Source organism: Paralichthys olivaceus, chromosome 18, assembly GCF_024713975.1.
Source record: "Paralichthys olivaceus isolate ysfri-2021 chromosome 18, ASM2471397v2, whole genome shotgun sequence".
NCBI lineage: Eukaryota > Metazoa > Chordata > Actinopteri > Pleuronectiformes > Paralichthyidae > Paralichthys > Paralichthys olivaceus.
The window spans coordinates 18,462,304-18,489,197 of record NC_091110.1 but is presented as its reverse complement, the minus strand read 5'-3'; the positions used below and the strand labels follow the sequence as shown (position 1 = coordinate 18,489,197).

General features: G+C 43.7%; 3 protein-coding genes across 8 annotated transcripts in view; all 3 read left to right on the top strand.

The window, feature by feature from the left end:
- LOC109641229 (collagen alpha-1(II) chain) overlaps positions 1 to 6,843 on the top strand; it is a 66,554-nt gene extending 59,711 nt beyond the window's left edge. For both annotated transcript variants that reach the window (XM_069513986.1, XM_069513987.1), the window contains 11 exons: positions 438 to 491; positions 969 to 1,022; positions 1,102 to 1,155; positions 1,723 to 1,740; positions 1,950 to 2,003; positions 2,113 to 2,175; positions 2,314 to 2,479; positions 2,965 to 3,074; positions 3,923 to 4,003; positions 4,265 to 4,447; positions 4,601 to 6,843. In XM_069513986.1, coding sequence (XP_069370087.1) covers positions 438 to 491; positions 969 to 1,022; positions 1,102 to 1,155; positions 1,723 to 1,740; positions 1,950 to 2,003; positions 2,113 to 2,175; positions 2,314 to 2,479; positions 2,965 to 3,074; positions 3,923 to 4,003; positions 4,265 to 4,447; positions 4,601 to 4,750 — 987 coding nt within the window. In that variant the 3' untranslated portion in view covers positions 4,751 to 6,843. The remainder of the gene's footprint in view (positions 1 to 437; positions 492 to 968; positions 1,023 to 1,101; positions 1,156 to 1,722; positions 1,741 to 1,949; positions 2,004 to 2,112; positions 2,176 to 2,313; positions 2,480 to 2,964; positions 3,075 to 3,922; positions 4,004 to 4,264; positions 4,448 to 4,600) is intronic.
- A 939-nt stretch (positions 6,844 to 7,782) lies between these two features.
- On the top strand, positions 7,783 to 19,664 carry man1b1a (mannosidase, alpha, class 1B, member 1a). Of its 3 annotated transcripts, none has more exons than XM_020105618.2 (14): positions 7,783 to 8,022; positions 9,033 to 9,182; positions 10,985 to 11,093; positions 11,587 to 11,792; positions 12,004 to 12,137; positions 12,327 to 12,439; positions 12,946 to 13,137; positions 13,232 to 13,380; positions 13,923 to 14,111; positions 14,615 to 14,805; positions 15,105 to 15,225; positions 15,494 to 15,688; positions 15,772 to 15,903; positions 16,415 to 19,664. In XM_020105618.2, exons 2-14 carry the CDS (start codon positions 9,081 to 9,083, stop codon positions 16,622 to 16,624), a joined length of 2,043 nt encoding a protein of 680 aa, XP_019961177.2. In that variant the 5' UTR covers positions 7,783 to 8,022; positions 9,033 to 9,080; the 3' UTR covers positions 16,625 to 19,664. The 3 variants fall into 3 exon arrangements, with proteins under 3 accessions (XP_019961177.2, XP_069370105.1, XP_069370106.1); XM_069514004.1 differs by having other exon boundaries at positions 7,790 to 8,084; XM_069514005.1 differs by having other exon boundaries at positions 7,797 to 7,985.
- A 5,647-nt stretch (positions 19,665 to 25,311) lies between these two features.
- Positions 25,312 to 26,894, top strand: part of whrna (whirlin a) — a 75,787-nt gene continuing 74,204 nt past the window's right edge. For all 3 annotated transcript variants that reach the window (XM_069514002.1, XM_069514003.1, XM_069514001.1), the window contains exon 1: positions 25,312 to 26,208. In XM_069514002.1, coding sequence (XP_069370103.1) covers positions 25,462 to 26,208 — 747 coding nt within the window. In that variant the 5' untranslated portion in view covers positions 25,312 to 25,461. The remainder of the gene's footprint in view (positions 26,209 to 26,894) is intronic.

Below are 26,894 nucleotides of genomic sequence, written 5' to 3'. Positions count from 1 at the left end.
CAGTTTCATATTCAACCAAAGGTCATTTGTTTTTCTTAATAACATTAGAGACTAAGCAGCATATGCAGCATGCTCTCTAGTTGTTGTCCATAACATTGTAACCGTCCACGCAGACAGTCAGACCCATAAGGCAATGCAGGTCTCTCTCTCTCTTGTATTTCACCGTCACACACACCCCTGAATGAATGAATGAATGAATGAATGAATGTGAGATGTATCACAACCAAATAAATGGGCAAAGACTTTTCAAAGAAATTCTTAATTCTTTACAACATTTCTCTCGACTTTAACAAACTCACATAACCTGAAGTTTCCTGTCGCTGTGATCCGCTGCTTCTTGTTTTAAAACCTTCTGGGTTCAGTTCGGTTTCACCACATCAGCATTTTTTTTTTTTTTTTTACTGTGGAGGTTAAACTGTGAGTGTTTGTGTCCTCAGGGTGAGAAAGGAGACATGGGACTCCCTGGACCAGCCGGAGGTGACGGCGCCAAGGTAGGAGCTGTCGAGGTTTAATGTGTTATAAAGAGATAAAGTGAGGGCTCAGGTTTTTTACGACCTGAGTACACGGTGAGTCCAAAATCCACTTACGCTAGTTTAACAGCAGAAAAAAAGGTCAGTGCAGCTGGTGCATGGTTCAGATGTGTTGTGGTTATTATCTTGATTAATCACTCGTGTGTGTGTGTGTGGGGAAGAAAATGCAATTCAGATTGTTGGTAAAAGGGAATGTTTCCAAGCAGATCAACTATGTGTGTTTTTGTGAATGAAACGTTCCCACAAACAAAACAAGACAAGCGGCTGCGAACGTGAACACACACCTCCGTCCTGACGAGGTGCGATTTTTCTAAAATAAGCAGTTTATGGTGAGATTGTGCAGCGAAGAGATCGATGTGGTGATTCCGTGTCAGGGCGAGAATATGAAAATACGTTGCATGAAACTCGTCGTGCCATTATCGCCGTTTTTCTTTCCAGGGAATTCGTGGTGCTGCCGGGTTGCCAGGTCCTGCAGGCCTTAAGGGAGAGCAGGTACATAAAATACAGATTTAAGTTGGAAAATATATGTAAATATGTTTTAATATATGATCTCCACCTCTGTGTCTCTAAGGGGAGTATTGGACCTTCAGGGCGGAGGGGGGGGCCTGGGATGCCAGGGATGCCTGTAAGTTTTGAATCCACTTTTAAAGAGTATATTTTGTTTATTTAACACATTTGTTGTTTGAGTGCCTCTTAAAGGGAAAAGATCAAATGCGCAGGTCTTAAGTTTAGGAGAATCTTATTTATACTCATTAGCCTCCCATTTATATTTCGTTTTTTCGATTCAGGTTATTCTTTAACGGAACGAACTTTACAAATCTGAATTTTCCCTTGAATTTACAAAGTTAATCCCTTTTTGTTCTTGTTTCTGTATCTCAGGTTTTTTTATTTTAGCAGCTCATCCATCACTCAGACAGATTTTTGACAAAGGAAATTGTTTTTGTCATTCCCGTTATCTGTCAGCCAATCAGCTGCCAGCGTGTTGACTCTTTCACACATGATGATCAACACATCGTGTCTTTAGGGGATAAAAACATCCACGGACTTGTTTGTCAGACGTGTGAATCCGTGGCTGATGAGTTTGTAAAGCAGCAGATTAGAATCACCGGGAAGCTCTTTGTAGATAAATTCACTTCACAGTGGAAAATCACACTAATGCCATTTTCTCCTCCTGTGCTCTTTTCTGTTTCAGGGTTTGTTTGGATTCAAGGTATGAAAACGACGAGTCGAGCACTTGACCTCTTCCATCGCTCTGCTGCGTGTTGATAACACATTTAATTTATAAAGCTGTCACACTCTCCAGTCTGTGTTAGGATGCATTTGGACTTTGCGGGAATCTTCATTTCTGTATCAGTGTAGTTTATATTTATATTTGAAAGTGCAGAACGCTGCTGAGTCGTGTGTTGTGCTCGTCTGCAGGGTTTGAAAGGATACCAAGGTTCTCCTGGTCAGCCCGGCAGGAAGGGCCTCCCGGTAAGTTTAATAAATACATGTTTTATCAGTTTACGACATCTTTCCTAAAGAGCTTAAGTTTCCTATAACGTTTTCATAACTTAATTTGTGCGTCCACCTTGTGTCTCAGGGTCCACCGGGTGTTCCTGGTCCTCCGGGACAGTCTCTGAACTTGACTTTGACTCAACTCAAGGCAAGTTATCTTCATCTCCAGTCTTCAGATCACAGAAACGTGCATCATTAGAACGTGTGCTTTTCTATTCAAGGTCAAATTAACATTAAACCTTTTTGTCGCACACTTGTTGTTTCTAAATTCTCTTTCCGTGACCAGGACCTGATGTACGTGTCCGATAAGCCGAACCTTCCCCTGGTCCAGACCCTGCTGGACTCTCTGCAGCAGGACCTGCGGCTGCTGGTGGATCCTCCCGACGGCAGCAAAGAGCATCCTGCCACCACGTGTCTGGAGCTGTGGCTCTGTCACCCCGAGCTCAGCAGTGGTCAGTGAGGAGATCTCTCCTTTAAATACTATATCGCTCAGAGTAACATCGTGAAAAAAACCCTCAATACAATCCTGTTAAACATTGAATTCAATGAACTTCAGCACCTTTCACGAGTCTGAATTGTGTCACTGACCACAAGCAAAACACGTACGAGGGTTTTAAATTGGTCAAATCTATTCGTTACTTACTCTAAAACAACATTTCTGTTAGAAGAAGGTTGTTTTAATTTGGCAGCGAAACACATTTATTATTAAAAATTGTTAAAGCAGCGAAAAACACTGTGAAGATGCTCTGTGTATTTTATTTAGGGGCTCTATCTGCATAAATGTAATATGTAGAATTCATAATTATGTTTGAATTAGTGTACAATCAACTGAAACCGAGATCTTTTTTAGTGTTTAGATATTAGAGTGGTTGTGCCTCTGCTCACTTCTTCCTACTCTTCAGTTCACTCACATCACATCACCAACCTCTCTCTGCAGGAATGTATTACATCGATCCCAACCAGGGCAGCCCAGCCGACGCTCTGCTGGCTCACTGCAGCTTCTCCTCCTCTGCACAGCAGACCTGCCTCCATCCCAGAGACTCTCAGGTATGAAGCGTCAGCGGACAGACGGGCCGCGGGAAAAAAATGTCACTTCTGGATCAATGACGTACTCGTTAGCTTCATGTAGATGTGGAGTACGACCCTGAAACTCTGGTGAATTGTCCGTCAGCTCTGCAGTGATGACTTGAAGCCGTCCGTATGGAAAACACTTCCTGATTTGACGAGGCATCATTAGGGAGAAAAACATTTTTGATACACATGTGATGGCAGCATACACACACACATATACGTGTATATATATTATGTGGCACTGATTTCTAATATGCTATCTTATGTAAAAGAAATATAATTAACGAATGATTTAAAGAACTAAACAAACTCAACCAAACATAAAGAACTCAAACATAAGTGCACATCTTTACTGAGTTGTTAATTCTGTAAAATAAAAGTTTGTCAGCACATATCGGCAAACGCTGTTTACGATATGTCTGTGAAAAGCACATTTATATATATATATATATATATATTTATTTTATTGACCACACACACAGTTGGGGGAAGCACTGTGAATGAGAGCATCAGGATAATAAGGATACAGATATTGTTATTCTCGTTGTGTTTCTCTATCTGGATGAAAACACAACACGCATTCAGCTCCCTGCCTTTCTTCTCCACTCTGCTGCAGTCAATAAAACATAAAACGCAAATCAAAAGAATAATATGAATTGGTCATGGGTACAGCGTGAAGGGGAAGCCTGACACTAAGGTATCCAATTATACCTGAGGTTCATTCTCCAGCTGCATGCTAATCCACCGACCTGCACGAACACACACATGACAGCAAGACTCGCATTCAGATTTGCAAATGTGCGTTCTCTCCCGTGCGCCTGCAGCTGCCCATGAAGGCCTGGATGAAGGAGTTTTCTGAGGAGGGGTCTTTCGAGTGGCTCAGCCGGATGGAGCAGGGTTTTCAGGTTGGTCGCGTCTCTCTCCTCATCATGAAACTGCCAAATTAAACATTTGCTGTAAATTCTCCGGCGGTTTCAAACTACTCGTGGATTTTAAAAAATGAAAAAATGATAAATAAAGACTTATTTAATCTCATCCCTTCTCGTCTTTAATTAATAATTATCTCGTAATATATTGGATGAACAGGGTCAGCGGAAAGTTTTTATATCTGTATAAATGATGCATGTTTACACAACCAGCAGAAATGATGGCCTTCTTCTCTTCAGTTCTACTACCCAGGTGCTAATGTGGTCCAGATGCGGTTTCTGAGGTTACACAGTACCACTGCCGTCCAGAAGTTGACCTACTCCTGTCATCCAGGACATAGACTGGGCCAGACGGACAGAGACATCAAATTTCTCACCGACACCAGGAGGCAAAGTTACCTCGGAGCACTTAAAGACTGTGTGGTACGTAAAACGATAGCTCTACTCTTAACGAGGGGTTTTCACCATCAATCCAGCGAAGCAGTTAATTAAAAACAAATGATCATGGCAGCAAACATTAGATGCAGCCCTGATGGATCAATGTAAAACGCTTGTATTGTATTTGCTGTTCCTCAGCCTGGAGAGGAGATGGTGTCCGGACCTCGTGAGTCTGTGTTCGAGTTCGAGGACCTCCAGCTGCTTCCTCTCAGAGACTTGGCCGTAATGGCGGGAGGAAACCTCACGTTCCCGTTCGGCTTCACGGTCGGACCCGTGTGTTTCAGCTAGAGAGGCTGGACCACTGACTCACAGGTCCGAGACTCAAACCTCTGTTCTAAACAAGGACTCCAGGAGGACAACTGGAACGTATCCTCCGACGTTGGGTCCTTTTCCTCTTGTATTTTGGGGATTCGATCTCTCAAGCTGAGTGACTCCATATTAATATTCATTTGAGAGGGCACGAGCGCTCCCCAACCTTTTGTTTTTACGGAGAAGTCAATTTTGTTTACAGAGACATTTATCTTGCATTGAATAATTTAAAAATGTACTTTTTTTTTTTTTAACCTTTATATATGTTTTGCTTTTTGTTACGTATTCAGGGCTTCTGTTATCGCCTGCCCATCGTGTATATAAATGTCCCGACTCGCCTCTCAACAATGTGTTCTGGATGGGGACACAGCTACCGTCGTCCCATTGGCCACATGTGACCGAGCCAGTCAATTCTCTCACTGTACTTTATCTGCTCTTTACTGTTTTTCTCGAGGTGCTCATCAAGTTTTATTTGACTAAACAACATTTATTTAATTCCAAAAACGATAAAAGTTCATATTATCTCAAACATACTTGATATATACTTAAATAAAATGCGACACAGCTGATAGTGTTTTTACAGTTTTCATATAATTTCATGTATTTTCACATCTCAGGTATAACACTTTAATGATATATATATATATATACACACACACACACATGGGCACTGAAGCTGTTGTTCCCACAGTGCGTTGTTGGTCTTGTAGACAAATGGAAAGAATAGAAATGTTAAAGGATATAAACCAACAATGAGCTGTCATCTGTTCTCTACGTAGACGATGTTTGAAAGAACTTCTCCTCTTCAGCAGTTCAGTCCTGCTGCTGGCAACAATCAGCCGAGGATCAAAATAAGTAACCTCTTAGTTCTGTTTGGGATTTCAGCCCAAAAACTTTTTTAAAATAAATCAAACCAAACTAAAGTCGCTCTTTTTAAAGGTTTTACATTTTCATGGGGGTCAAATGTGTTTTGGAGAGAGAGGTCAGAAAACATTCAGAGATGCATAAAGCGCCATGTCGGTTTTGATCTGATAAAGTTTTTAAGTCTTTTTAACTGATCCCTAAAGTTCAGCTTTACTCTTCAACTCGCTGGAGCTGATTCTGACAGTTGAAGCTGTGACTCTCAGTCAGTTCCACACATCTCAGGAGATCGAACCCAGTCACCAAAGTTACACGGAACACACGTTCAGGGAATGTTCACTGAAACATCCAACTCATTTTAAGGAAGCTTTCGTTTAAAGGTAAAAAAACGTTGCTTTAATAACGCCGGCCTTTTCCTGTGCATTGTTAATTCTGCTATCGTGAGTCATTGGGCTTTAAACGACACCAGAGGTTAATAGACATTAGTTTGTCTAAACACTTAAGAAATATTAAAATCAAACATCATTGGAAGAATATAGTAAAAATTTGAGATCAGGAATTATTCGAAAGGTGAACATGGACTCAGATTCAGGCTGGAATTTGAAGTGGAACTAAATGGTTGGTTATCGAGGTTCTTTTTTTCCCTCTCCCTGAGGGTCCATAACAAAAATGTAGCAGCTGCTTTAATACATCATTCCCTGACAGCGAATGAGAGTTAACCACATTTTCATGAGATTTCATTCTGCTACACATCTGTCCAACAGACGTACATTATATAATTTACTACTTTAACTATAGAAATGTTAGATTAAGGTGTGTGAAGGAGATTCTCTCTCTTTTTTTTTGTGTTATTCTCGGTGAAGTTAAAGGAGACGTATGATGCTTTTTAAATTTTAAATTTCCTTTTTGTAGATGTAAAAGTTCTGCAAAGTTAAAACGGCCTGGTCTGCAGTGAAACGCCTCGTCAGTCAATCTGCACCACTGTGATGTCACAATGGCCCACATTTGCATAATGTGAGCAGAATATGTCTCCTTTAAGCAGTTTACACATCCAGAACAATACTGTATTTTTTTTCACTGTACTGTAAAGAACTTCATCTAATCTGAGAAGTGAGTCCAGAGAAAAGGAACAGAGTCTTGTCGCTCCTCAGCAGAATCAGGATCATGTCTCGCGGCCCGTCAGCAGTGAGAGAAGTAGTGTCGTGTGCAGTCTGCAGGGAACAGAGGATTCAGAGGAGTAAGATCTCAGGGAGCGGAGTTTACCTGCCTCGTTCAATTAGCAGCTCTGAAGCTGGGGAAACACCAAAACTTCAATTTCAACCAGATGGATTACGTTAAAGTTTAAAGGTTTTAGCCACCGGTTTGCAAATTCTGGTTGTTGTAATGTTTTTGTATTTACATTTGATGATCATCATTCCACATGATTGCCTTAGCTGGCTGAGACTGATCATTGTTACTTTACTTGTTGTTGGTTTTTTTTGTTTTACAAATTGTCATTTTAAAAAGATATAAAATGACATGCTGGACATCTGTGTCGTGTTATTCCTTCATCAGCTCGTTCATCAACTGGATTAAAAATCCAAATGTGCACGCTGTGTGATCTGTGTTGGACGTCACACAACTTAAAGAGTCAAAGGTTATCGATGTGTTCGATCCTGAAGGAAATGTGACCGTCTCTTAAAAAAACGCACCTAAAGCCCCGGTCGTTTTGTTTTTGAGAAACAAGAAGTGAAAAAACTGTTAAGAGCTATTTGAAGATCACGGGGCATTCGAAATATAGAATAAAAAATGTTAAAGTGAAAACAAAATAAAATAAAACATAATGAAATAATTAATTTGATTTAATAGAATAAGAGGATAAGATCAGAACAAGGAGAAAGTATTAAATATTATTTAGATTCAAATAAAATAAAACATAATGAAATTATTCAAATAGGATGATGTAATAGATTGATATGATAAGATTCATTAAATAAATAATAAATAATGAATAATGAATAATGAATAATAAATAATGAATAATGAATAATGAATAATAAACAATAAATAATAAATAATAAATAATAAATATATCTGAGTTGGTTGTGGGCAGGTCATTGCAGGGTTTACGCCCACTCCGTCACATGACCACGCCACATGACCACAGGCCCGCCCCCCCAGCGCTGACACTTCCGCATGCCTTCCCCCCCTCAGCTAGCTTTAGCATGCTCCTCTGTGTTTACATCGTGTGACGGCTCATGACGCGGACTCCTCGCCTCACGTCGACAGTCGGAGCCGCTGCTGGGTCTTTAATGTCGGCGCCGGGGGACGGAGGACAAGCGTCTCTATCCATCCAGGGGGACAACGAGCACAGGCAGGAAGCTAATCCTCTCTCCGCTGCTAGGCTAACGGTGGGTTAGCTTCCCGGGGGGGGGGGCTAGCGTCGTCTGTGAACCAGTGAGGCAGCAGGAAGGTGAGGGGGGGGGGAAGACAGTTCACCTGAGGGGGGAGACAGGCAACCTGTCAGGGGTGGGGGAGGCAAACTGCTGCAGAGGGACAGATGAGCCCCTTTAGCTTCAGTAGCTAAATGCTCAGAATCACATGTTGACATTTAGTCATGTTGAGTCTTTGCATGTCTCCCACACGGAAGTAACTTTAAAACCAGTGTGTGTGTGTTGTTCAGAGCAGCAGCTCGTGTTAGTGCTCCGTCAGAATCAACCTCCTGTTAGGTTTTCTAACTCTGAGTCAGCGTTGGAGCTCTGCAGAGAAAAGTCATTTCAGATTTTTAGAAGTTAAACGTGTTTTTAAGAAACATCACACGCTGGTGACAGATTAAGAAACAACAACTTCATCAACGTGACAGCACCAGAAAGTCACCACACCTGCAAATACAGACACGTGCTGCAAAAAGCAGGTGAAGGAGATGGAGATGCTGAGAAACACGTTTTAAAGTGACTTACACAGAGAAAGACCTTAAGTTGTAAGGGTTTTTAAAAGTCTTCTGTGTGTTTACACCTGATTCGTAAAACTACTCAAAGTTAGTGTTAAATTAATAGAGAATGAATGTACACTTTAAAAGCATGTATGTAAATATACATGTTGTATTAAGAAAACAAAGGCTTTTGAGTCAGCTTCATCTCCAGACTGCTGCAACTCCATATTACAATATCCATGATCTGACACCAAAACAGTTCCTATAAATTTATACTTTTCAGCAAATATATAGTTTATATACTTTTCGTGTTGTGGTGTTCTTCTAACCACTGGCCTCCAAAAGCCGTACAGGTATTATAACATCAACCATGCTCACATCAGGAAACCTGGAACTTGATGTTTTTACTCTTTAATTGACAAATATGATTGGTTGTTCATGAAGAGAGTCATCAGTTAATTTTAAATATCGATTGATTTGTTCCATCAGACCTTTCATCAGCTTCTATGACCTTTGATCGTCTGCCCCGATCAGAGGATGTATCCGCCTTCCAGAAAGGACTTCATCTCTCTGACGCTCAGTGATCCGCACAGTCACGCCTACAACAATGGCAAGCACCGCAGACAGTCCTGCTGGAGGGTGAGTGCCCCTGTGGTTGAATCTACAGAACTCAGTTTTATCACTTTGGCAGACCGACCTTGGTTTCTGCACCTGAACTCTATCACAGGTTCTCACTCAAGACTCCGGTCTGCATCCACCGAAGACGCCCGTGTTCGTATCTGGGATATTTTGGCTCAAATAGCAAACCTCGCTGAGCCGAGTCCCGGAACACACGTGTAGCGTGTTCTCATGCACACCCTGATTGACAGGCACACACAGAAAACCAGTAAAGAGGCAGAAGGTTACGTTAAAAATGTTATGGATTTTATGACAGATTTCCCTCAGTGCTCCAAATGGCCTGGTCGACTTTGACGGATAGGTTTGTGTGTCTGTGTGTCAGAGGGGGTGAGAATGGGCCAAGGAGGCGCTATGGAATCGATGAAAGAGGATTTCTCTCATTTGAAACAGTACAAAAATAGAAAATCAATATGTGGCTGTCAGTGTTGATGTTGTGTCGTCAGACAACCACACACCAGAAATAAATAAATGCATCCTGTCACCTCAGGTGTGTGGGTTGAATGAATGCTCGTACATTAACAGGCATTATATGATGTTGAGTGGTGACCGAGTCGAGAACATGATTTATTTTTACCAATCAATCTGCTTTATCCTGAGATGAGTCAGAGCATTTATCAAACTTCAATTCACTTTCCATTTTCAGTCTATAAGTAGCTGTAATGTTTTCATCTTTACATCCTAAATGTTCATAAATATGAGTTATTGTTCTTTATATTTTACTTATAAAGAAATCTACCAAATTTCTTGATTCTGAGGCAAAAAAAACTGCGTTAATCACCATTTTAACACACACGAGGGACTTCATTTTACGTGAATTGAAAAGGCAAACCAGCCATCTCATCGACAGATGAATAACATTTTTAGCAGGGCTATATATCAACAGACATTTCTTCTATAAATCCAGTTTTATAGTTGGGACATCGTTCTGGATCAGCACTCTCCTGTACCTGTGGTCGTCAAATTTGACGACGGTTTATGGGAACACCCTTCTCTGCAAATCACGTTCATTTGAGTGGCTTGTTGGCTCCATGTTTGCTCCTCACCTGGTGAGAAATAACTTTCTGTGCAGATGGAGAAAAAAACGATTTTCTATTCAGCATTAACTGCATTTCCATCCAGTTATTTTTTAATCTGCGTATAAAGAATGGATATGACAAAAAATCTAAATCTTCAAATATTGCATACAAAGGTTTTTTGGGTGGAGAGAGGTGGAAGTTTGAATTCAAAGCTCCAGATGAGAAAAACCTTCTCAAGGTTTTATTCTTGATTTAAAAAAAATGTTTTGACGAGGAACCTTTAAGCTGCACAGAACGTTCTCTAGCTGTTCGTTTGAATGAACTGGAGCAAAGTCAATGTCCCCTGAGATCAAGTCTTTTGTGTGCTCCGTTGCTGCTCACACATACTATGGCACAATAGTTTCATGGTGTTGCATAGGTGTTAATTAGAGGAGGTACCTGAGTTGTAGCAGCCTGTCTGTTGGTCTTGTCTCCTGGGACACCCTGACTCTGTCCCTCCCTCTGCACCGCTCCGGTGAACGGGTTAGATTGTTCATTTGGGAGCTTAAACACGCCGGTAGAGAGATGTTGAGTCTATCCAGGGTAAGCGAGACAAGGAAGGTTTTTAAAATCTGCTGTTTTTGAAGGAAGGATAAACAGATATGTATAATTTTACAAAAACGAGGAGGAGGAAGTGGTTAAATCTGTCTTCAAAATCTTGTAATTTGATCTCAGTGCCGTAACTTCTGTTGGTTTATTTGCCGACAGAAATGGAAGCAGTTGTCGCGGCTCCAGCGAAGCCTCGTCCTGCTCCTGCTGGCTCTGCTGCTCATATTTGGACTGCTCTCATATCCAAGCATCTCAGAGCAATGGGGAGGTAAACAGTGCTCACACAACACTACACTGACTCACAGACAGAAACCAATCTGTCATTAATTAATTTAGTAACAAACCTTCTCATGACTAATTGAAGTGATTATTTGGATTGCCTCCTTATTGTGTTGGGCTGGTGATGATTAATTGCAGTTGCTAAAATACCACGCAAGACATTTTTTTGGGGGGGGGTTAGTTTTTATGTGTTTATTCAGGGTTTGTCCTCTGCCAGGCCCAACGATTATTATTATATAACATTGATTTATTTTGAAATTGATCATAATTTGTGTTTTGGCTTTCTGTTTTGCACCATTGCTTCATAACTGTGTGTGGCGCTCTTCGCATCCTTCTCTCTCTCTCTCTCCGTCTCTCCCTCTCACTTGCTGTCTCTGCCTCGGTGGGCCAACAAAACACCCGTAAAGGTTTAATCATCCTTGCAGGCATGCCGTCCTCGTAGCTTCAGTCTGAGCTTGATTACCTGTTGTCTTTGCCGATAGATTTGTCTGACAGGGAGGACTGGCTGGAGCTGACTGACAGAGAGTTGAATGCAGCCCCTCCTGCGGTGAAGCCTGCGTTGGGTGTTGCTGCTGCGAAAGTCCTGGCTCCTGTGCCTGAGCCACATTTGGGACCAGCTGATATTCCAGATTCTGTGGCGGAGCCCAGAGGACCAAACTTCCCTATTCTGGCAAAACCTCCCATTAAGGTTTGAGTTTTTATTCATCACATCAACCAAAAATAAACAAAATGACAGTATATTGAGTTTATACTTTATGGATGTGGAATATAATATATATAATTTAATATATATAACCCTTGTGGCCCACACACATGTATTTATACACTATCAGTCCTGTTCCTTGGAGCGTTCATGTTGTGTCCCCTGTTTCTAGCTCTAGCTGTTTGTTCATCCGCAGAAAAAGACAATTACAAACAAGAGAGGTCCACCAAGCACGAAGAAAGATGCTTCAGACGGTGGAGAAAATCAAGAGCAAGTGGTTGTTCAAGAAGAAGGAGGAGCGGATGAGGACAAAGATAAAAAAATCGTCAGGTGATCTGTTTGTTTCTCTTTTACTGCTCAGAAAATTTGCATTTTAATACAAAAATACTCGAGATCTAAACCTAATTTCTCCCGGCTGCACCCGGGCCCTGTGGCAGCTGTCTTGTCTTTTTGTAGCGCCTGTATCCGAGAGGCAGTCATAAATAATTCAAGCGGGTTTTTTTTACTCTCGTCATGCAGCTGGAGAGGAGCGATGATCGAAGCCGAACAGGCCACGGAGCCTCCACCTTCGGCCGCTGAGAAAGACGCTGCGGCGCCCCCGGCCAACCCTGCTGACACGCTCCCACTGGAAGGTCAGTACTCAACTGCTGGTTTTCCTGTGAAGAGGTTTGAGGCACACAGCAGGTATAAACAATTTTATTTAGGCTGTTAAATGTTAAACTAGCCAATAATGTCTCAGAAACCAAGGTCACATCACTAAATCTCTTGTTTTGTTTTGACTAACAAGAGAAGCCATGAGTTTCCGTCATTAGAAGTCGGCAGCAGGGTGGGACAGAGAAAAGTTTTCAAACTTCTCGGCTCCGTCTATGACGTTATTGTATTTCCCCTCAAACAGATTCTGTAAAGCAGCACCGGCCGGCTCTGCTTTTAAAAGCCCTGCACCTTTTTAAAGTTTCAACACTTTCAACTCGCAGGATAAAACCCTGATGTGCTCAAAGCAGGAGCATTAACACATGGCACAGAATATTCTATCCATCCACTGAAAATAATCACTGTAGAGGGAGAGACTCCGAGAGGACACACAGGCTTTAATAAAACACTGTCATCTTCTTATTTATGTCTTTTTGGGACATTGTAGTATCAACTGGAAAGGTGGACAGACTGGAGGCCGTGCGTGACGCCTTCAGACATGCGTGGAAAGGCTATAAGGACCACGCCTGGGGTCACGATGAGCTCAAGCCCATTTCCAAGTCATTTGGCGAGTGGTTCGGTTTGGGTTTGACCCTCATTGATTCTCTGGACACGATGTGGATTTTGGGGCTAAAAGAAGGTATTTTATTTCACTGATTCAGCTGTTGGCAACATCTTTGAACAACCGTGTTAAATCAACAAATCACTCACTCTGGTATTCTGACTCCACACAGAGTTTGAAGAAGCGAAGAACTGGGTAGAGAAAGAGCTCACCTTCAACAAGAACGTGGACGTTAACCTTTTTGAGACGACTATCCGCGTCCTCGGGGGCCTGCTGAGCACCTACCATCTATCAGGATACCAGCTCTTCCTCGATAAAGCAGTGAGTCGGCTGGAAATGGGTTTTCTGATTCGAGATAATAATAATAATAATAAGAAATAATAATACTTTGCATAACCTCTTCATAAGAATAAAAGATCATGTGAAGCGTTCACAGCGTGATAATTGAGGCTTTAAAAATGCAGCGCCCGTTTATAATATCATGCTATGTTTTCTTTCTGTTGACAGCAAGTGCAGGACATATTCAGAGAGGTCGTTATGGAAGAATTATTCATTGTTTTATTTGTCTGTCTGTTTTGGAAAAGCCGGAGACCTCTGCAGATAATTAAGCTCCCAGTAAAATTTTGGAAATAAAACGGCAGCGAGATGTTAAACGATGAAGACAACACTCTTAATAATTAAATGTTACAAGTCTACAAATGAGTAAACAACTGCAGTAGCTCACTTTTAGTGTTGATGCGTTTCTCTTCAGAGTTGTTGTTGTGGTAATGTGACTGTAAAGCATTTTTAGAAATAGATCATCAAGTATTTTAAAATCAATTTCCCCTCATTATTCTGTTCGTTGTTCTTCTGAACCCTTAAAGAAAGATCTGGGGTCCAGGTTGATGCCTGCCTTCAAAACTCCCTCAAAGATTCCGTTTTCAGACGTCAACATCGGGAAGGGAACCGCCCGTCCCCCGCGATGGACGTCTGACAGCACGCTGGCCGAGGTCACGAGCATTCAGCTGGAGTTTAGAGAGCTGAGCCGCCTCACCCAGGAGCCGCAGTATCAGGTCAGGACAACTCCAGGATTTCCTAAGTATTAATAAAGTGTTCTGCAGTGTGAGCGTGAGAATTATATTTGCATTACTTACTTGAATTCTCTGCGATGGACTGTGAAAAGATGGGTTGCAATGTTTCCTGGGTTCAGGCCGAGCGTTTCACTTCAGTTAAACTCAGACATTAAGTACAGCTCGAAAACACTCGAAGTGACAAGCATGAACTGGGATTTACTTTCACTCCATCACGTTGTCTGAGATTGAGTGATTTCCAGAAATGAGAGCTCGCGCCTGTAGATTTTCCGGCCAGCCTGACAGGAACTTGAGTAATGTCTGTCATAACCCGAGCCGGCCCCCTGAGACGTAGCTTTTGATGAGGCCAATTTTGTCAAAGTAGGAAATTGCGTATAATTTTCCAATGATAAATATTTTTTTTCAAACACACGAGCAGTAAGCAAGGGGAAACTGCCGCTTTTTCATTTTCTCATGTTTTTGCATTAATCTTGTTTTTTTTGAAGGAGGTTGTGGACGAGGTAATGAAGCTGGTCCACAAGCTGCCAGGCAAACACGACGGCCTGGTGCCCATGTTCATCAACACCAACAGCGGACAGTTCTCCCACAAAGGAGTCTTCACGCTGGGAGCCAGGGCGGACAGCTACTACGAATACCTGCTCAAACAGTGGCTGCAGGGAGGAAAGACTGAAGACGAGTAATTTCAGTTTTTATTTTTATATCATTTTTGAGTTGAAGTTCTTGTGAGAAAGAAAAATAGATTTGAACTCGTAACGTTAAAGCAGCGTTGGTTATTCACGGAGTTTCAAAGCAGGTCTGTCGGCTTAGAAGTTTCAGCTCCGCCAAGTAAAAAATATGATCCTGCTTTTCAGATAATTTCTTTAAATCGTGTTCTGCTCATATTCAGGTGGATCATTCTCAACAGCAGAACTCCCTGTATTTCATTTAAACACTTCAAGACTAATGTTCCGTTCTTGACGTGTGTGTTTTGTGCAGTCTGCTGGAGGACTACCTGCAGGCTGTGGAGGGTGTGAAGAAACACCTTGTGAGACAGACGGGTCCCGGCAGGTTGACCTTTGTTGGAGAGCTGTCCCACAGCCGCTTCAACGCCAAGATGGTAACGATGCTCGCCGGAAGTCAGTGTGGGAAATCCAGGGAGGGTGGGGGTCAGAGGGTGAAAGGCCCCGTAGTTATCCTCGGACCTGGACGTAGATTAGACACTTGTGCTTTGGAAGTCATGCACACAGCTCACAAACTCCTGATTGTCAAAGCGTGCTGTGCAGACAGCGAACACCTTGTTGAGTCAGTCAGGGCTTCATCCTTTCGTCAGACTCTCATCCTGTCTTTGACCTGGACTTCATGATTGTTCCTCTGCTCCTCTGCAGGATCACCTGGTTTGCTTCCTGCCGGGAACACTGGCGCTCGGGGCCCACAACAGCCTCCCCCAGGACCACATGGATCTGGCAGTGCAGCTGATGGAGACGTGTCACCAGATGTACACGCAGATGGAGACCGGGCTGAGCCCAGAGATCGCACACTTCAACCTGCAGGCCAGCGAGGGGCGAGACGTCGTTGTCAAGGTAACGCTCGTTGATATTGAAATATAACTGATATTGTAATGTTGATTGATATTGCAATATAACTGATGTTGTGCGTCCTGCAGCCTGCAGACAGACACAACCTGCTGAGACCAGAGACGGTGGAGAGTCTCTTCTACATGTACAGATTCACTAAGGACACAAAGTACAGAGACTGGGGGTGGGAGATACTGCAGAGCTTCAATAAGTACACAAAGGTATCAGTTTCACTTTAATCTCCCATTTTAATTATCCCGTCACTTCAAATACAGCAAAGAAAAATGAGCCTTGTTATTTTCATTGTATTTCATTACGTTATCTTCGGCGGTTCTGATTTAATAATGTTTTGTTTTGGCTTTGAATCGAGTCCAGGTTTGTTTACAGTCATTAGAAGTGAACTGAAATTTAACACCGGGTTGTGTTGCGACAGGAAAATGAAATCACTGTGAAGAAAAAGTGCAATTAAAGGAGACATTCAGGTTGTAGTTTAATGAATTTAAAAAAGGTCTACCTGAGTCTTTTAAACTCTGCCGACAAAAAAACCTGTATATCACACAAGAGGAGAGAAACTGAAAGAAAGCCTCGTATGTCTCCGGTAATAAAAGAGACAAAGTGAAATTTGCTCTTGGCTTCAGTGGGTTTTAATATGTGAAGAAAAGTCAAACATGCATCATCAGAGATTTTTCTGCCTCATTAAACCGCTCTGACCCGATACCTCCGCTCCTGCAGGTCCCCGACGGCGGTTACACGTCCATTAACAACGTCCGTGACCCCGTTAACCCCGGGCCCCGGGACAAGATGGAGAGTTTCTTCCTGGGCGAGACGCTGAAGTACCTGTATCTGCTCTTCTCTGACGACACGGAGCTGCTCAGCCTGGATAAGTACATCTTCAACACTGAGGCACATCCTCTCCCCATATGGCCCTCGCCGCCCAAGTGACGTTACCGCGCGGGAGACGTCTCTAATAACAGATACGGTGTCGCGGAATCCTGTGTGAGTCAAACAGCTGCTCGGTCAGGAACACGTCCAGGCCGGAGTAGAGCAGATCTGTGGTGTCCGACGTCTTTCCACATGGAGGAGTTGATTATTTTTCCTTTTTCTTAATTTTTTTTTTTTTTATAAGGAAAAGGTTTCTGTTGGAGCTGGTCTCTGATGTCAAATCTTTGGTGAAAATCACTGACAATCTGGGGATGAAGTGAGAAGGAAGTGGGATAACGCTTGTGTGTGTGTGTGTGTGGTTACAGCAATTATGCCCCTCCCCCCCCTGTTAGTTTGTCTTCCCAATTGTAGGTGTAGATCCACGTTAGTCCCGTAAAGTCAGAAGTCGAGACGCTCTCATGAAGTCAACACACGCTCATGTATTAAAATGAAGTTTAATGACGGCTAGTTAGCACTTTGTTATTCCTCTCGGGACATCGTCTCCCTGGACTGGTCCGTCCTGAGCGTCCTGGAGAAGTGCACAGCTCCAGTGCAGCTAGGGCCTTGCTGAAAAGCAAAGGCAGAGTATTCCTAATCATAGACTTCGTATAAAGATGGACGACGCGTCTCTTAATTCCTCCCACCATCTAGAAATGAAGACACTTTAGCAGAGCGGTCATGCCGTCCGTCTTTATAAATGTTCCAAATACCTCACGTGTGTCTTAATTAGATGAAAACCTGATTAAAACGGACTCTAATCGTGATTTTTCTTTAATTTAGAAGATTTGTGAACCCCCAGAAATCTTTGCACTTGAGAATGATCACTTATCGGATCCTTTTCCACGCGGAGCTGGAATCGTTTCGACACCAAAATACAACTTTAAAGGGAAATCTGGTTCTATCTTTAAATTAAGAGCACCAGTACAAATAAATGTTTGAATGTCCTCAAAGTTTGAAGGTTAATCAGTCTTTTGTGATTTCAGGTCTGTAACAAGATGACACCTTGATTTATTGATGAATGTAGACATTGGTTCTGTTCGTTTTTTTTTTGTGATTTTGTATTTTTGTCACAGAGGAACACTACGAAAAGTCTCATCTTGAGTTTTATTAAATTAATTTTTGCTTTATATCAAATAGAGGAGAATTATCTGAGGCCGCCACGCAGCCTTAAATCTGCCGCGCTGTGAAGTCGGATCAAAATGAACAAGAAGTCATCATTTCCTGTGTCAGGGACGATAAACACGCAGACGTTCATTCATCCTGTGCTCACAGGCGACTTTGTCTAAGAAGTGAAGTCGTGTGGAATTATTTTCTTCCCACTTGAAGGATTTTGATTCATTGCTGTGAAGCAGTCGCTGATTTCCCGTCAAATGTGATGTAGAGCAGCTACGGGAGCTTTGTTTTCCACATGCTCACGTTGACAAATCATTTTGAAGGATGTGTCCGATGTCGTGTATGTGCTGCTTGAACAAACATCCTGAAAGCGTCTTGATTCAGGACAAAAAGGTCACGTTTGATCCGTCTCTTCTTGTCTCGTGGACTCCGTCCAACGCAGAGCCATAACCCGCGTCGTCGGTGAATGTGCTCGACAGTTGCCAACGCTCTGCTGTGCCTGAAATGTAAATGATGCTTCGGTGGTTTTTGTTCTTTTATTGCTGCTGCATCAGTGGTGTTTACTTGTGAAGTGCTACATGTGAAATATTTGGAGTGCGGGCGGGCGGGGTGTACATATTTCTCAATGAGTAAACGGTTTCTAGCTCGTCTACTGAATCAAACCTGTGTGTCTGCTGATTTGTGAGATTTCTCTGGTCTTGACGTTCCGCGCCATCGTGTCAGCAAAGTTCTGCGTCGTGCGTCTTCCTCAATTTATCTCCTTAAAAAAAAAAACCATCATAAATATTTTTTTTTTAAAAACCTTTCACCCGTCTGTAAAGGGCGTCTTGTGATAAAGCTGCATCCTCATTGACACTTTTCTGTCCAGTTGTGTCCATGAAAAGTTGGACATGACGAGTTTTGGCTGAGTGTGTGGGTGTGAGAGCTTTAGTAACAGGTTCATCTTGTTTTTTTTGTGAATTCTTCATCTGAAACTGAAACTGATCTTGATGAGCAAAATACAAACACAACTGAATCTGCCAGGAACCCTCCACAGGCGGGCGTCAATCTGTCGTTCCTGATTGTCATGGAACTCCGTGAAAATATAAAAAATCGTTCATGTGTGACTCGTCCTCCCGACACTTTGACTCTCGCCGCCTTTATCTGTGACGCTCGAGCAGATTGGCTCCGGCTAAAAATGGTGAAGTTATTTTTTCCCCCAACTGTGGCACATTTGGTTTTACAGTGTTTAGATCGTGTTTAGATGAATCATTTGTCGACTGTAAAGATTCTGCCTCATCTCGTCACTGTCACAGATATTTTTGTTTTGCAACTGATGGTGACACAACAGATAAAAGACCAGAAATGACTCAGTGAGCAGAAACTGAATTAAATTCACGCTGACGCTTCATATTCTCCCGGTTGATTCTAACGCCTTGAATAATTAAAGAACATTGCGCCGGCTAATCATTTAAAAGGTTGTTTATTAAATAACAAAGGTAAAAGTGATTCTGCAGAGGTTTTCTAGAGCGTTTAATGTGCAGTTTTTTCTCTGCTGTTGGTCAAAAATAACATTATTTGGATCAAAGCCATACAGCGAAACGACAGCTCTGCTATTTAAACGGATGGAGGCGACAGAAGATGACCAATAATATATATTATATAATATTTCCACGCCGCGGCCGTGTCTCTGATCAATAATCCATCAGTATTTGTTAGAAACATGTGAAAGTGTTGGTTTTAAATCACTTTTCTGCACAAATGAACCAGTTGACGCGGTTTTATCAGTTTCTCATTTATGTTCATCAAGCTGAATTGTTTGTGAAAGTTATTTATCATCGAATCCACATCCACATCCACTGCACGTGACTGAGCACTTCGCAGGTTGTGTCATGTTCACCCAATGAAAACTATTTTCCTGCGAACTAAGTTTTTAAATAAAAGTTTCCAGCGAATGTTTTGTACTGTATCTTGTGTCCAATTGATTTTTTTTTTTTTGATTGGAGGCTTCAGTTCGCTTCAGACGCTTTTAAAAATCACATTCCAAGTCGTCAATCTCACATGTGGCCTGATGTGTCGATCTTTTCAGTTGTCCAACACCAGGGGGCAGCAGAAGCCACCCAGCACTAATGATCCTAATGAATGAAGGAGTTCCAGATGTTCTTCATCTGTAGATAACGGACGTCAGAGTCTCTGTCGCTCATCTCAAAACATTCATTCAGAGTGTTTCACAATTGACCGATGAGCCAAGAATAATAATCACTTTCTTTATCACACTTTGTGTTTTGTGATTAGTTGTAATCTTTTCAAACTTGATGTTGTGTTTTCATGTTTTCTTGCTGCTGTTTTGTTTTAAGACTTTCCGTCGTGCTTCATCATACAAGTAAATCAGTTTTGATTCATTTAAATATCAAATTTTATTCATCTGTGGAATCACAAATGTCAGACAGCCTGGTTCCAGACCTCTGACTCCACCTCCTCGTATTTGGACTGTTGGTCGGGTGTTGTTGTTATTAATAATTTCAGTCCTTCATAAATGTAAATATGGTAAAAATCCAATCATGAGAAATGTTCAGTGGTGAAATCCGCTGATAGATTTCACCAAAAAAAAACATAATTCTGTCCAACCTGCAGAAAATCTCTGTGTCCGTTTGACCCTCTGCAAACTGACGGATTCCTGCATTGATCCTGTTCCAGTTTCCAGTGTGGGATTTACTGCGGCTGCCAGATGGTTTTAGGCTCCAAATATAATCCAACACCCTTTAAATCCTCGGTGCATAATTAGCTGTGGGTGTTTCTCAGGTTTGTGTTGCTGTAGTGAACCTGAGGGATGTTGAGTGTTAGCGGTGTAGTGGTCCCCGGTTCAGCTCTGAGACTTTCAGCTCGAGGCTCAAACCTGCAACTCTCTCTCTCTTTCTTCCCCCAATGAGTTTGAAGAATACGTTTTCAGACTAATTGTTGCCTGAGGGACGGATTAGAAGAGACTGGCTTAGCTTTTTGTCAACAAACTGGTCTGAAAGAGTCTGATGAATGTTTCTCTGCGCTGTATTCAGATTGTGTGACTCGGCGTCGGCTCAATATTTTACTTCGCTGCACTTTGCCGGCTGCATGTGTTTTCATATATAGGTCCATCGTTTTGATTTGTGTCCTTAATTGAAAACGTTTTCATGCACTAATGTCCAGGAAACAATTCACTGTCCTCAGACTGTCCTCAGACTGTCCATCGCTGCAGCTCCTCTTTTCAGCCTCTGTCTCAAACGCTTGTCTCTTTAAGACCCTCCCCCCCGGCTCTGATTGGCCAGCTACTGCTCCACCACTGTTGTGATTGATCGGTTCCAACTTGCGTCGTAAACATCCGCTCTCGCTTCGACTTGTGTCCATTAAAGTTGTTTTGAATTCGATTCAGAATTTTCGAATCATTTCATTATGAAGTGAGACGACAACAAGCACAACAATGTTGAACAACTATCTGGGAACAGAAGAGCAAGTTAACTTCCCCTGAAAGTCTCGTTGACGTTTAACCTGCTGCTAAAACAAGTTTCCAACACAGACGGGAAAGTTTATAAAGTTTATTTTCTGTGTCTGAAACCTGGTGAAGTTGATTTTCTCTCCCTCCTCCTCTCTCCTGCTCCCCTCTCTCTCTCTCTCTCTCTCTCCTCCACCTCGGAGGCAGGTGATCCATGGACGGCTCGGTGCCAATCCTCTGATCACTTGAGAGCTGGATTCATCCGAGCAGCCGGAGACCTTGGCTCCAGCTCGGTGCTGTGGGCTGTTATCTATCAGAGAGATGTCAGCCTCCATCGTGTGGTCTCTCAGATGAGAAATTAAAGCAGAGGCAGGGGGATTGAAGGCAGAGAAGATGAAGAGGCTCCGCTCGCTGGCTGACAAAATCATCTTTGTTAGTTGCTTCGAAATCTGTGTCTCAAATATCACCTCAGATAATCAGACACAGAGCCGGCTGGAGACTTCGTCTTATTGTGCATCAGTTTTTATAAATGTTTAAACACAGGAGAGAGAGTTTTACTCACTGAAAACATGTATCCATGTCAAATTCAGCCAAATTTATAAAATTATACTTACTCTGCGTTGCTTTGCAGAATTTCACAGATAAAACGTTACTTTTAATAATCAGAGGGAACATGTTCTTTGTTTCTTAAGCTTGTTGCTCATATACTGTGTTTATACTTCTGTCAGTGCACACTCACCTTCTGCATTTATTCAAGCTTTAAAGAAACAAACTTCTTTAACTGTTCACTTCAGGGACTTGTGAGAAATGTGTCTGAGGAGTGAACCCACGACTCTGCACATGCTGCGATGCAGTTTCTGGTCGAGTCTGAAGCAGCAGAGCGACGTGTGTCTCGCTTCCTCTTCAGGCAGATCGTCTCAGCTCGACGGCAGCGGGGGCGAGCGGCACTGATGTGAATCTGCAGATTGTGCAGCGACTCGTGATTGATGTCCAGTTTATCCCTGCAGATCATCCGACTCGTCATTTCCAGTGAGCTCAGCGATGGGCCTGCAGTCTGCTGCCTCTGTGTAAACTGTCTGTGAGGGAACCATCACAGCAGCTTCTCGGCTCAAATAATCAATCACCAACAAACACAGTGAGGCTCTTCATGGACCGGGGTCAGTGTCGTGTTGTGTGACGCCAACGGTTCTAACACCATCTTCAAATATCTTATATGATGTTCGACGGCCTCGAAAGAAATAGGGTTGATACCTGCTTCAATATTTGTGTTTCTAACTATATTTTTGGACTCTTTCGTTTATGTGTCCGTGTAAAATGAGTATTCCTGTTCCTCACATGTCTCCGGGCGTCCTCATGCCTTCCTTTAGTTTGTCTTGTGTCTTCAGTTGGATTTTCTCTTCACATCTTCCTGCCCGTGTGCAGCTGCAGCAGCTGTAAGTCGCATTAAATGTGAGAAATGAAAACTTCAGACAGGCCTTTAAACTTGAATTGATTCACCTGAGCTTTAGTTCTCACAGTCGTCGTCACGATTGAGCATAAAATATATTTCAATGCGTTAAACCTCCCTCCACACAAAGAGAAAGTAATTACACTTAATCATTATCAGTTAAGCGTCGCAGCGAAGCACCGACTCTCTGAAAGAAGCTCTCGTCCCCTCAGCTGAATAAACGAGGTTTTATTTTAAAATGAATCAACGGGAGAAGTTCAGTGTTGCACGAGTCTGTGAGGCGTGAGTCCAGTGTAAAGGTGTCAGCTCCCTGCAGCCTGTCGGTACCTGACGTTCTCAGGACCACGCACAAGTTTCAAAGTCCGAGCTTTGACATCAGAGGGAATAAATACATTTTCTTGGAAAGTGAACTGAGCTCGCAGGCTTGTGAAAAAGACGTTTCTCGCGACATCACCTGAAAGCATGTGAACGTGGACCAAAGCTGTTTCCATAGCGACACACTTCCAAATCACATGTTTCAGAAATGAGCTCCAGACGCAGGATGTGGGTTTGATTTGAGGGAGAACACAAATGCATCTTGTTTATTTTCCTTTGCAACTGTTTTTAGGATTTTTACACTTAAATACCAGAAATGAACATGAACTCTGGAACGTACGTCGATGTGAAAAGAACATTTGAGTTTTTAGTTCGGCCCATGTCCAGTCTGCTAACACGGAGGAGGCGGGGTTTATGACCTACGCTCCAGCCAGGACTCAAGGGTCTCAGAGGGGCCCTACATCATTTTCATCGGGCCACCAGGGGGCGATGAAGATAATTTGCCTTCAACTTTTGAGAGCTGTCGTGTCGTCCATGTTGAAAAGATGCTAAAATATCCCAGAAAAATCGAGTGCTGCAGTTTTGAATGCGACTGGATTTTTAAAAACATTTCCACCTGTTCAATTATCTTGAAATTTGATGAAAAATGACGACTCCGCCGCCGTGACCCGTTACAGTCGATAACGTGCAGCATTTAAGCCTCGTTAAACCTGCAGAGTGACCAGTTAACCGTGAAATGTGGCCATTAACTCGAAGCCTATTTTACCTTTGGGTAAAATCTTTCCTGGAGGTTCAGTGCTCTGGTCACACGGACCGACCACAGGGCGCAGGTATCAAACAGTCTACATAGCAGATACAGACGATTCAGCTCAGAGCGGCCGTCTCTTCATTGACTCATCATCTCCACGTCCCCAGGTTTCCATCAGTTTCTGCAGTTTAAATTGAAAACTGATTAAAACCCTAACTCCTTAGCTCTGTGGACGTTCATGCAGAGTTCACTGTGTCCGTCTCCCTCTCTTGAAAACGTTGAGGGACTCTTCGTCTGTTTAGCTCGGCTCTGAGCCATTCGTCACCACAGAGGCCTCCGTCCACGCGGCTTCGTTTGCAGCCGATACCGGCTCCGGTTTGTTTGTGACTGATCGCACGGGCGACAGAGTTCAGCTCCACTTTGCTCCTTCTGGCTGCAGCTCGACGAAGTCGTGGATCAGGGACTCCAGACGTTAGACTCCACCGGGCGACCTGCGGGGAAAGAGCAGAAAAAGAGGAAATTACATTTGTAAATCAATTCTAGGGACAAATGTACAAAACTGATCCAATATTTTAAAGCTGCACTTTGACAATGTTGGATTTAAGTAAAGTACTTTTGTTTTTGTACATTGTTTATGGTTGTCTGTGTTTAATGCTTTCAGCTTTTATTGAGAATAACTGTTCATATAAAATTACTTAACTATGTCTCCTTGTTTCCTCTTTATCCTCCTCTTCTTCTTCTTCCTTCTTTTCCTCTTCCTCCTGTCATGCTATCCTTACATTGTTTGTTGTGTGTTGTTGTGTTTGTTGGGTGTTGTTGTGTTTGTTGTGTGTTGTTGTGCTGATGAGGTTGTATTGAGGATAAACAACCTGTTGTTATTATTATTATTCTATTTGGGGTTTTGTTTAAGAGTTTTTACAGTTTCGCACATGTGAAAACTCTAAAGATAAAATAATAAATATCTAGAACTGTGTTATTTTTAGTAACGTGGTCGCGGTCATGTCTGTGCTGTCTGTCATTGGCTGCTCGCTGCTGCGTCACTTCCTGCAGGAGGACGCTGTGAGGTGGAGGAACCGTCGGGCTCCTCAGTCTCTGTAGTAAACTGAGGAGAAGGAGGAGGAGACGACGCGGAGCTGCGGTTCACCTCCACTTTCACCGGATCATTCAAACACCAGCGAACCGGAGGAGTCCTGTGACGCAGCTGGATACAACCCTCGCTCCTCCGAACTTCGCCTGGAACTAAAACCAGGATATTACCAACTCCTCAGGACGCACGGCAGGAGTATAAAAATAAGTTTTCTCTTTCGCTCCGTCGAGGAATTGTTTGGGGTTTTCTTGTTGGATTTCGTGCGTAACCGAGTGGAAGTAGTTTCCAGCCTCGGCGCGGTTTGACCCGGGAGCTTGTTGTTGCTGAGGCGGACACCTGACCCGAGGCTCATTACTAAGCTCCGACGGAGCGGGACGAGGCTTTGACGCACCGTTACGCACACGAAGTTTGCAGAATCCAATTAGTCTGATGATTTCTAAATGATGGTAAGTGCCAATTAATGTGTCGACTGTGAAATTGGATCGGTCGGACTTGTTGAAGTTGCGCATTTCTCGGATCTATCGGCGGAATTGTGCGCAGTAAGTGGGGAGGGAGGGGGGGGGATCCCTTCATGGATGCAGCCGGAGCACGCGTCCCCCAGTGGTCGTGATGCCAAGCGCCGCGACGCCAGCGCGTAATGCCCGCTCCCCTCGCTCTCTAACCCCGCACCGGTGTGGCGCCGCGTCCCGGTCACGCCGCTAGGATGAGCAGCACCGACCTGGAGCGCATGTCGCTCAGCTCCTCCGCCAACTCGGTGGCCTCCAGTGCGCGGACGCTGTCGGCCAACGTGAGGAAGCTGCACAACGCGCTCAACCTCCTGCTCAGCGACTTCGAGAGGGAGCAGTTCATCCACTGCCTCAACGTGTACCACTCCAAGCGCAACGTGTACGACCTGGTGCAGACCCTCAACGTCATCCTCAACGCGCCCAGCAAGCGGCAACTTCTGCCCATGCTGCGGCTCGTCATCCCCCGCTCCGACCAGCTCCTCTTCGAGCAGTACACCTCGGAGGGCCTCTACCTGAAGTCGGATGTAGTGGCGAGCAATGGCACCGCCGAACCCCCGCCGGTCGACTTCCCCAGCGCCAGCCCCACTCCACCTCCTGGGCACTTCTCGCCGAGCAACCCCGCGGAGTTCCAGGTGGCGCTGCGGGGCTCCCCGGACAGTTTCAGCACCAGCAGCGACGGGACGTCTCCGCTGGTGCCGCTGCTCGGGAGGAACTTCATCCACGAGCCGCCGGGGGAGCTCCGGCAGGTCAGCATGAAGCGGCACAAGAGCAACGAGGGCCTGGGCTTCAGCATCCGCGGCGGCTCGGAGCACGGGGTCGGGATCTACGTGTCGCTGGTGGAGCCGGGCAGCCTGGCGGAGAAGGAGGGTCTGCGCATCGGGGACCAGATCATGAAAGTCAACGACAAAGTGTTCGAGAAGGTCACACACGCGGAGGCAGTGAAGGTAAGTTTCACTTCTCCCCCATTGTTCTTCACTCACCACCGGTCGAGGCACATGTCCGAGTCTGGTTCTGTTGGTTTAAAGGGGAAGGGGAGTGTGTCATCACTCTGGGAACTGTTGGGTTTCTCTATTGTTGGAGCCATTGGTGAAATATTTGTTCAAATCATTATCCGACACGCTTGATTTGTTAAAAATAGGAAGTTAGAACCACACTAACTTCTAGAATGTTGTGAGGTGTTGATGTTAATCTGCATGTGAACCTAGAAGTCTCCCATATGGCAAAAGGTGGATATAACCCAAATAGCAGAAAACAAATTCGGGCCACCTTTGGTTAACATGTGGAGCCGCTGTGGTTCACTTGTGGCCCAGATCTGGCAAACACGAGCCGACAGCCCAGGAGCCATCGATCCACGTGGTTGACCTGGACGACAGAGCTCAGTGTGGACCGACTCCGGGCCAAGACAGTCTCTGTTGTATCTCTCGTGTCTAATCAGCTCCCGCCTCATATTCATTCGGCCTCGGTGTCTGAGACTTGACCTCTCCGAGCTAACGAGCACGATTTGAGGAGGAGGAGGATAAATTGCGTTTGCTGGAAGCCGCTCTGGCTACTGACCGCTGCGCCTGCAGGAGCATGCATGTTAAACAGGCAGGTAACTAGACACCTTCATGGCAGCTGGTAACCATAGTGC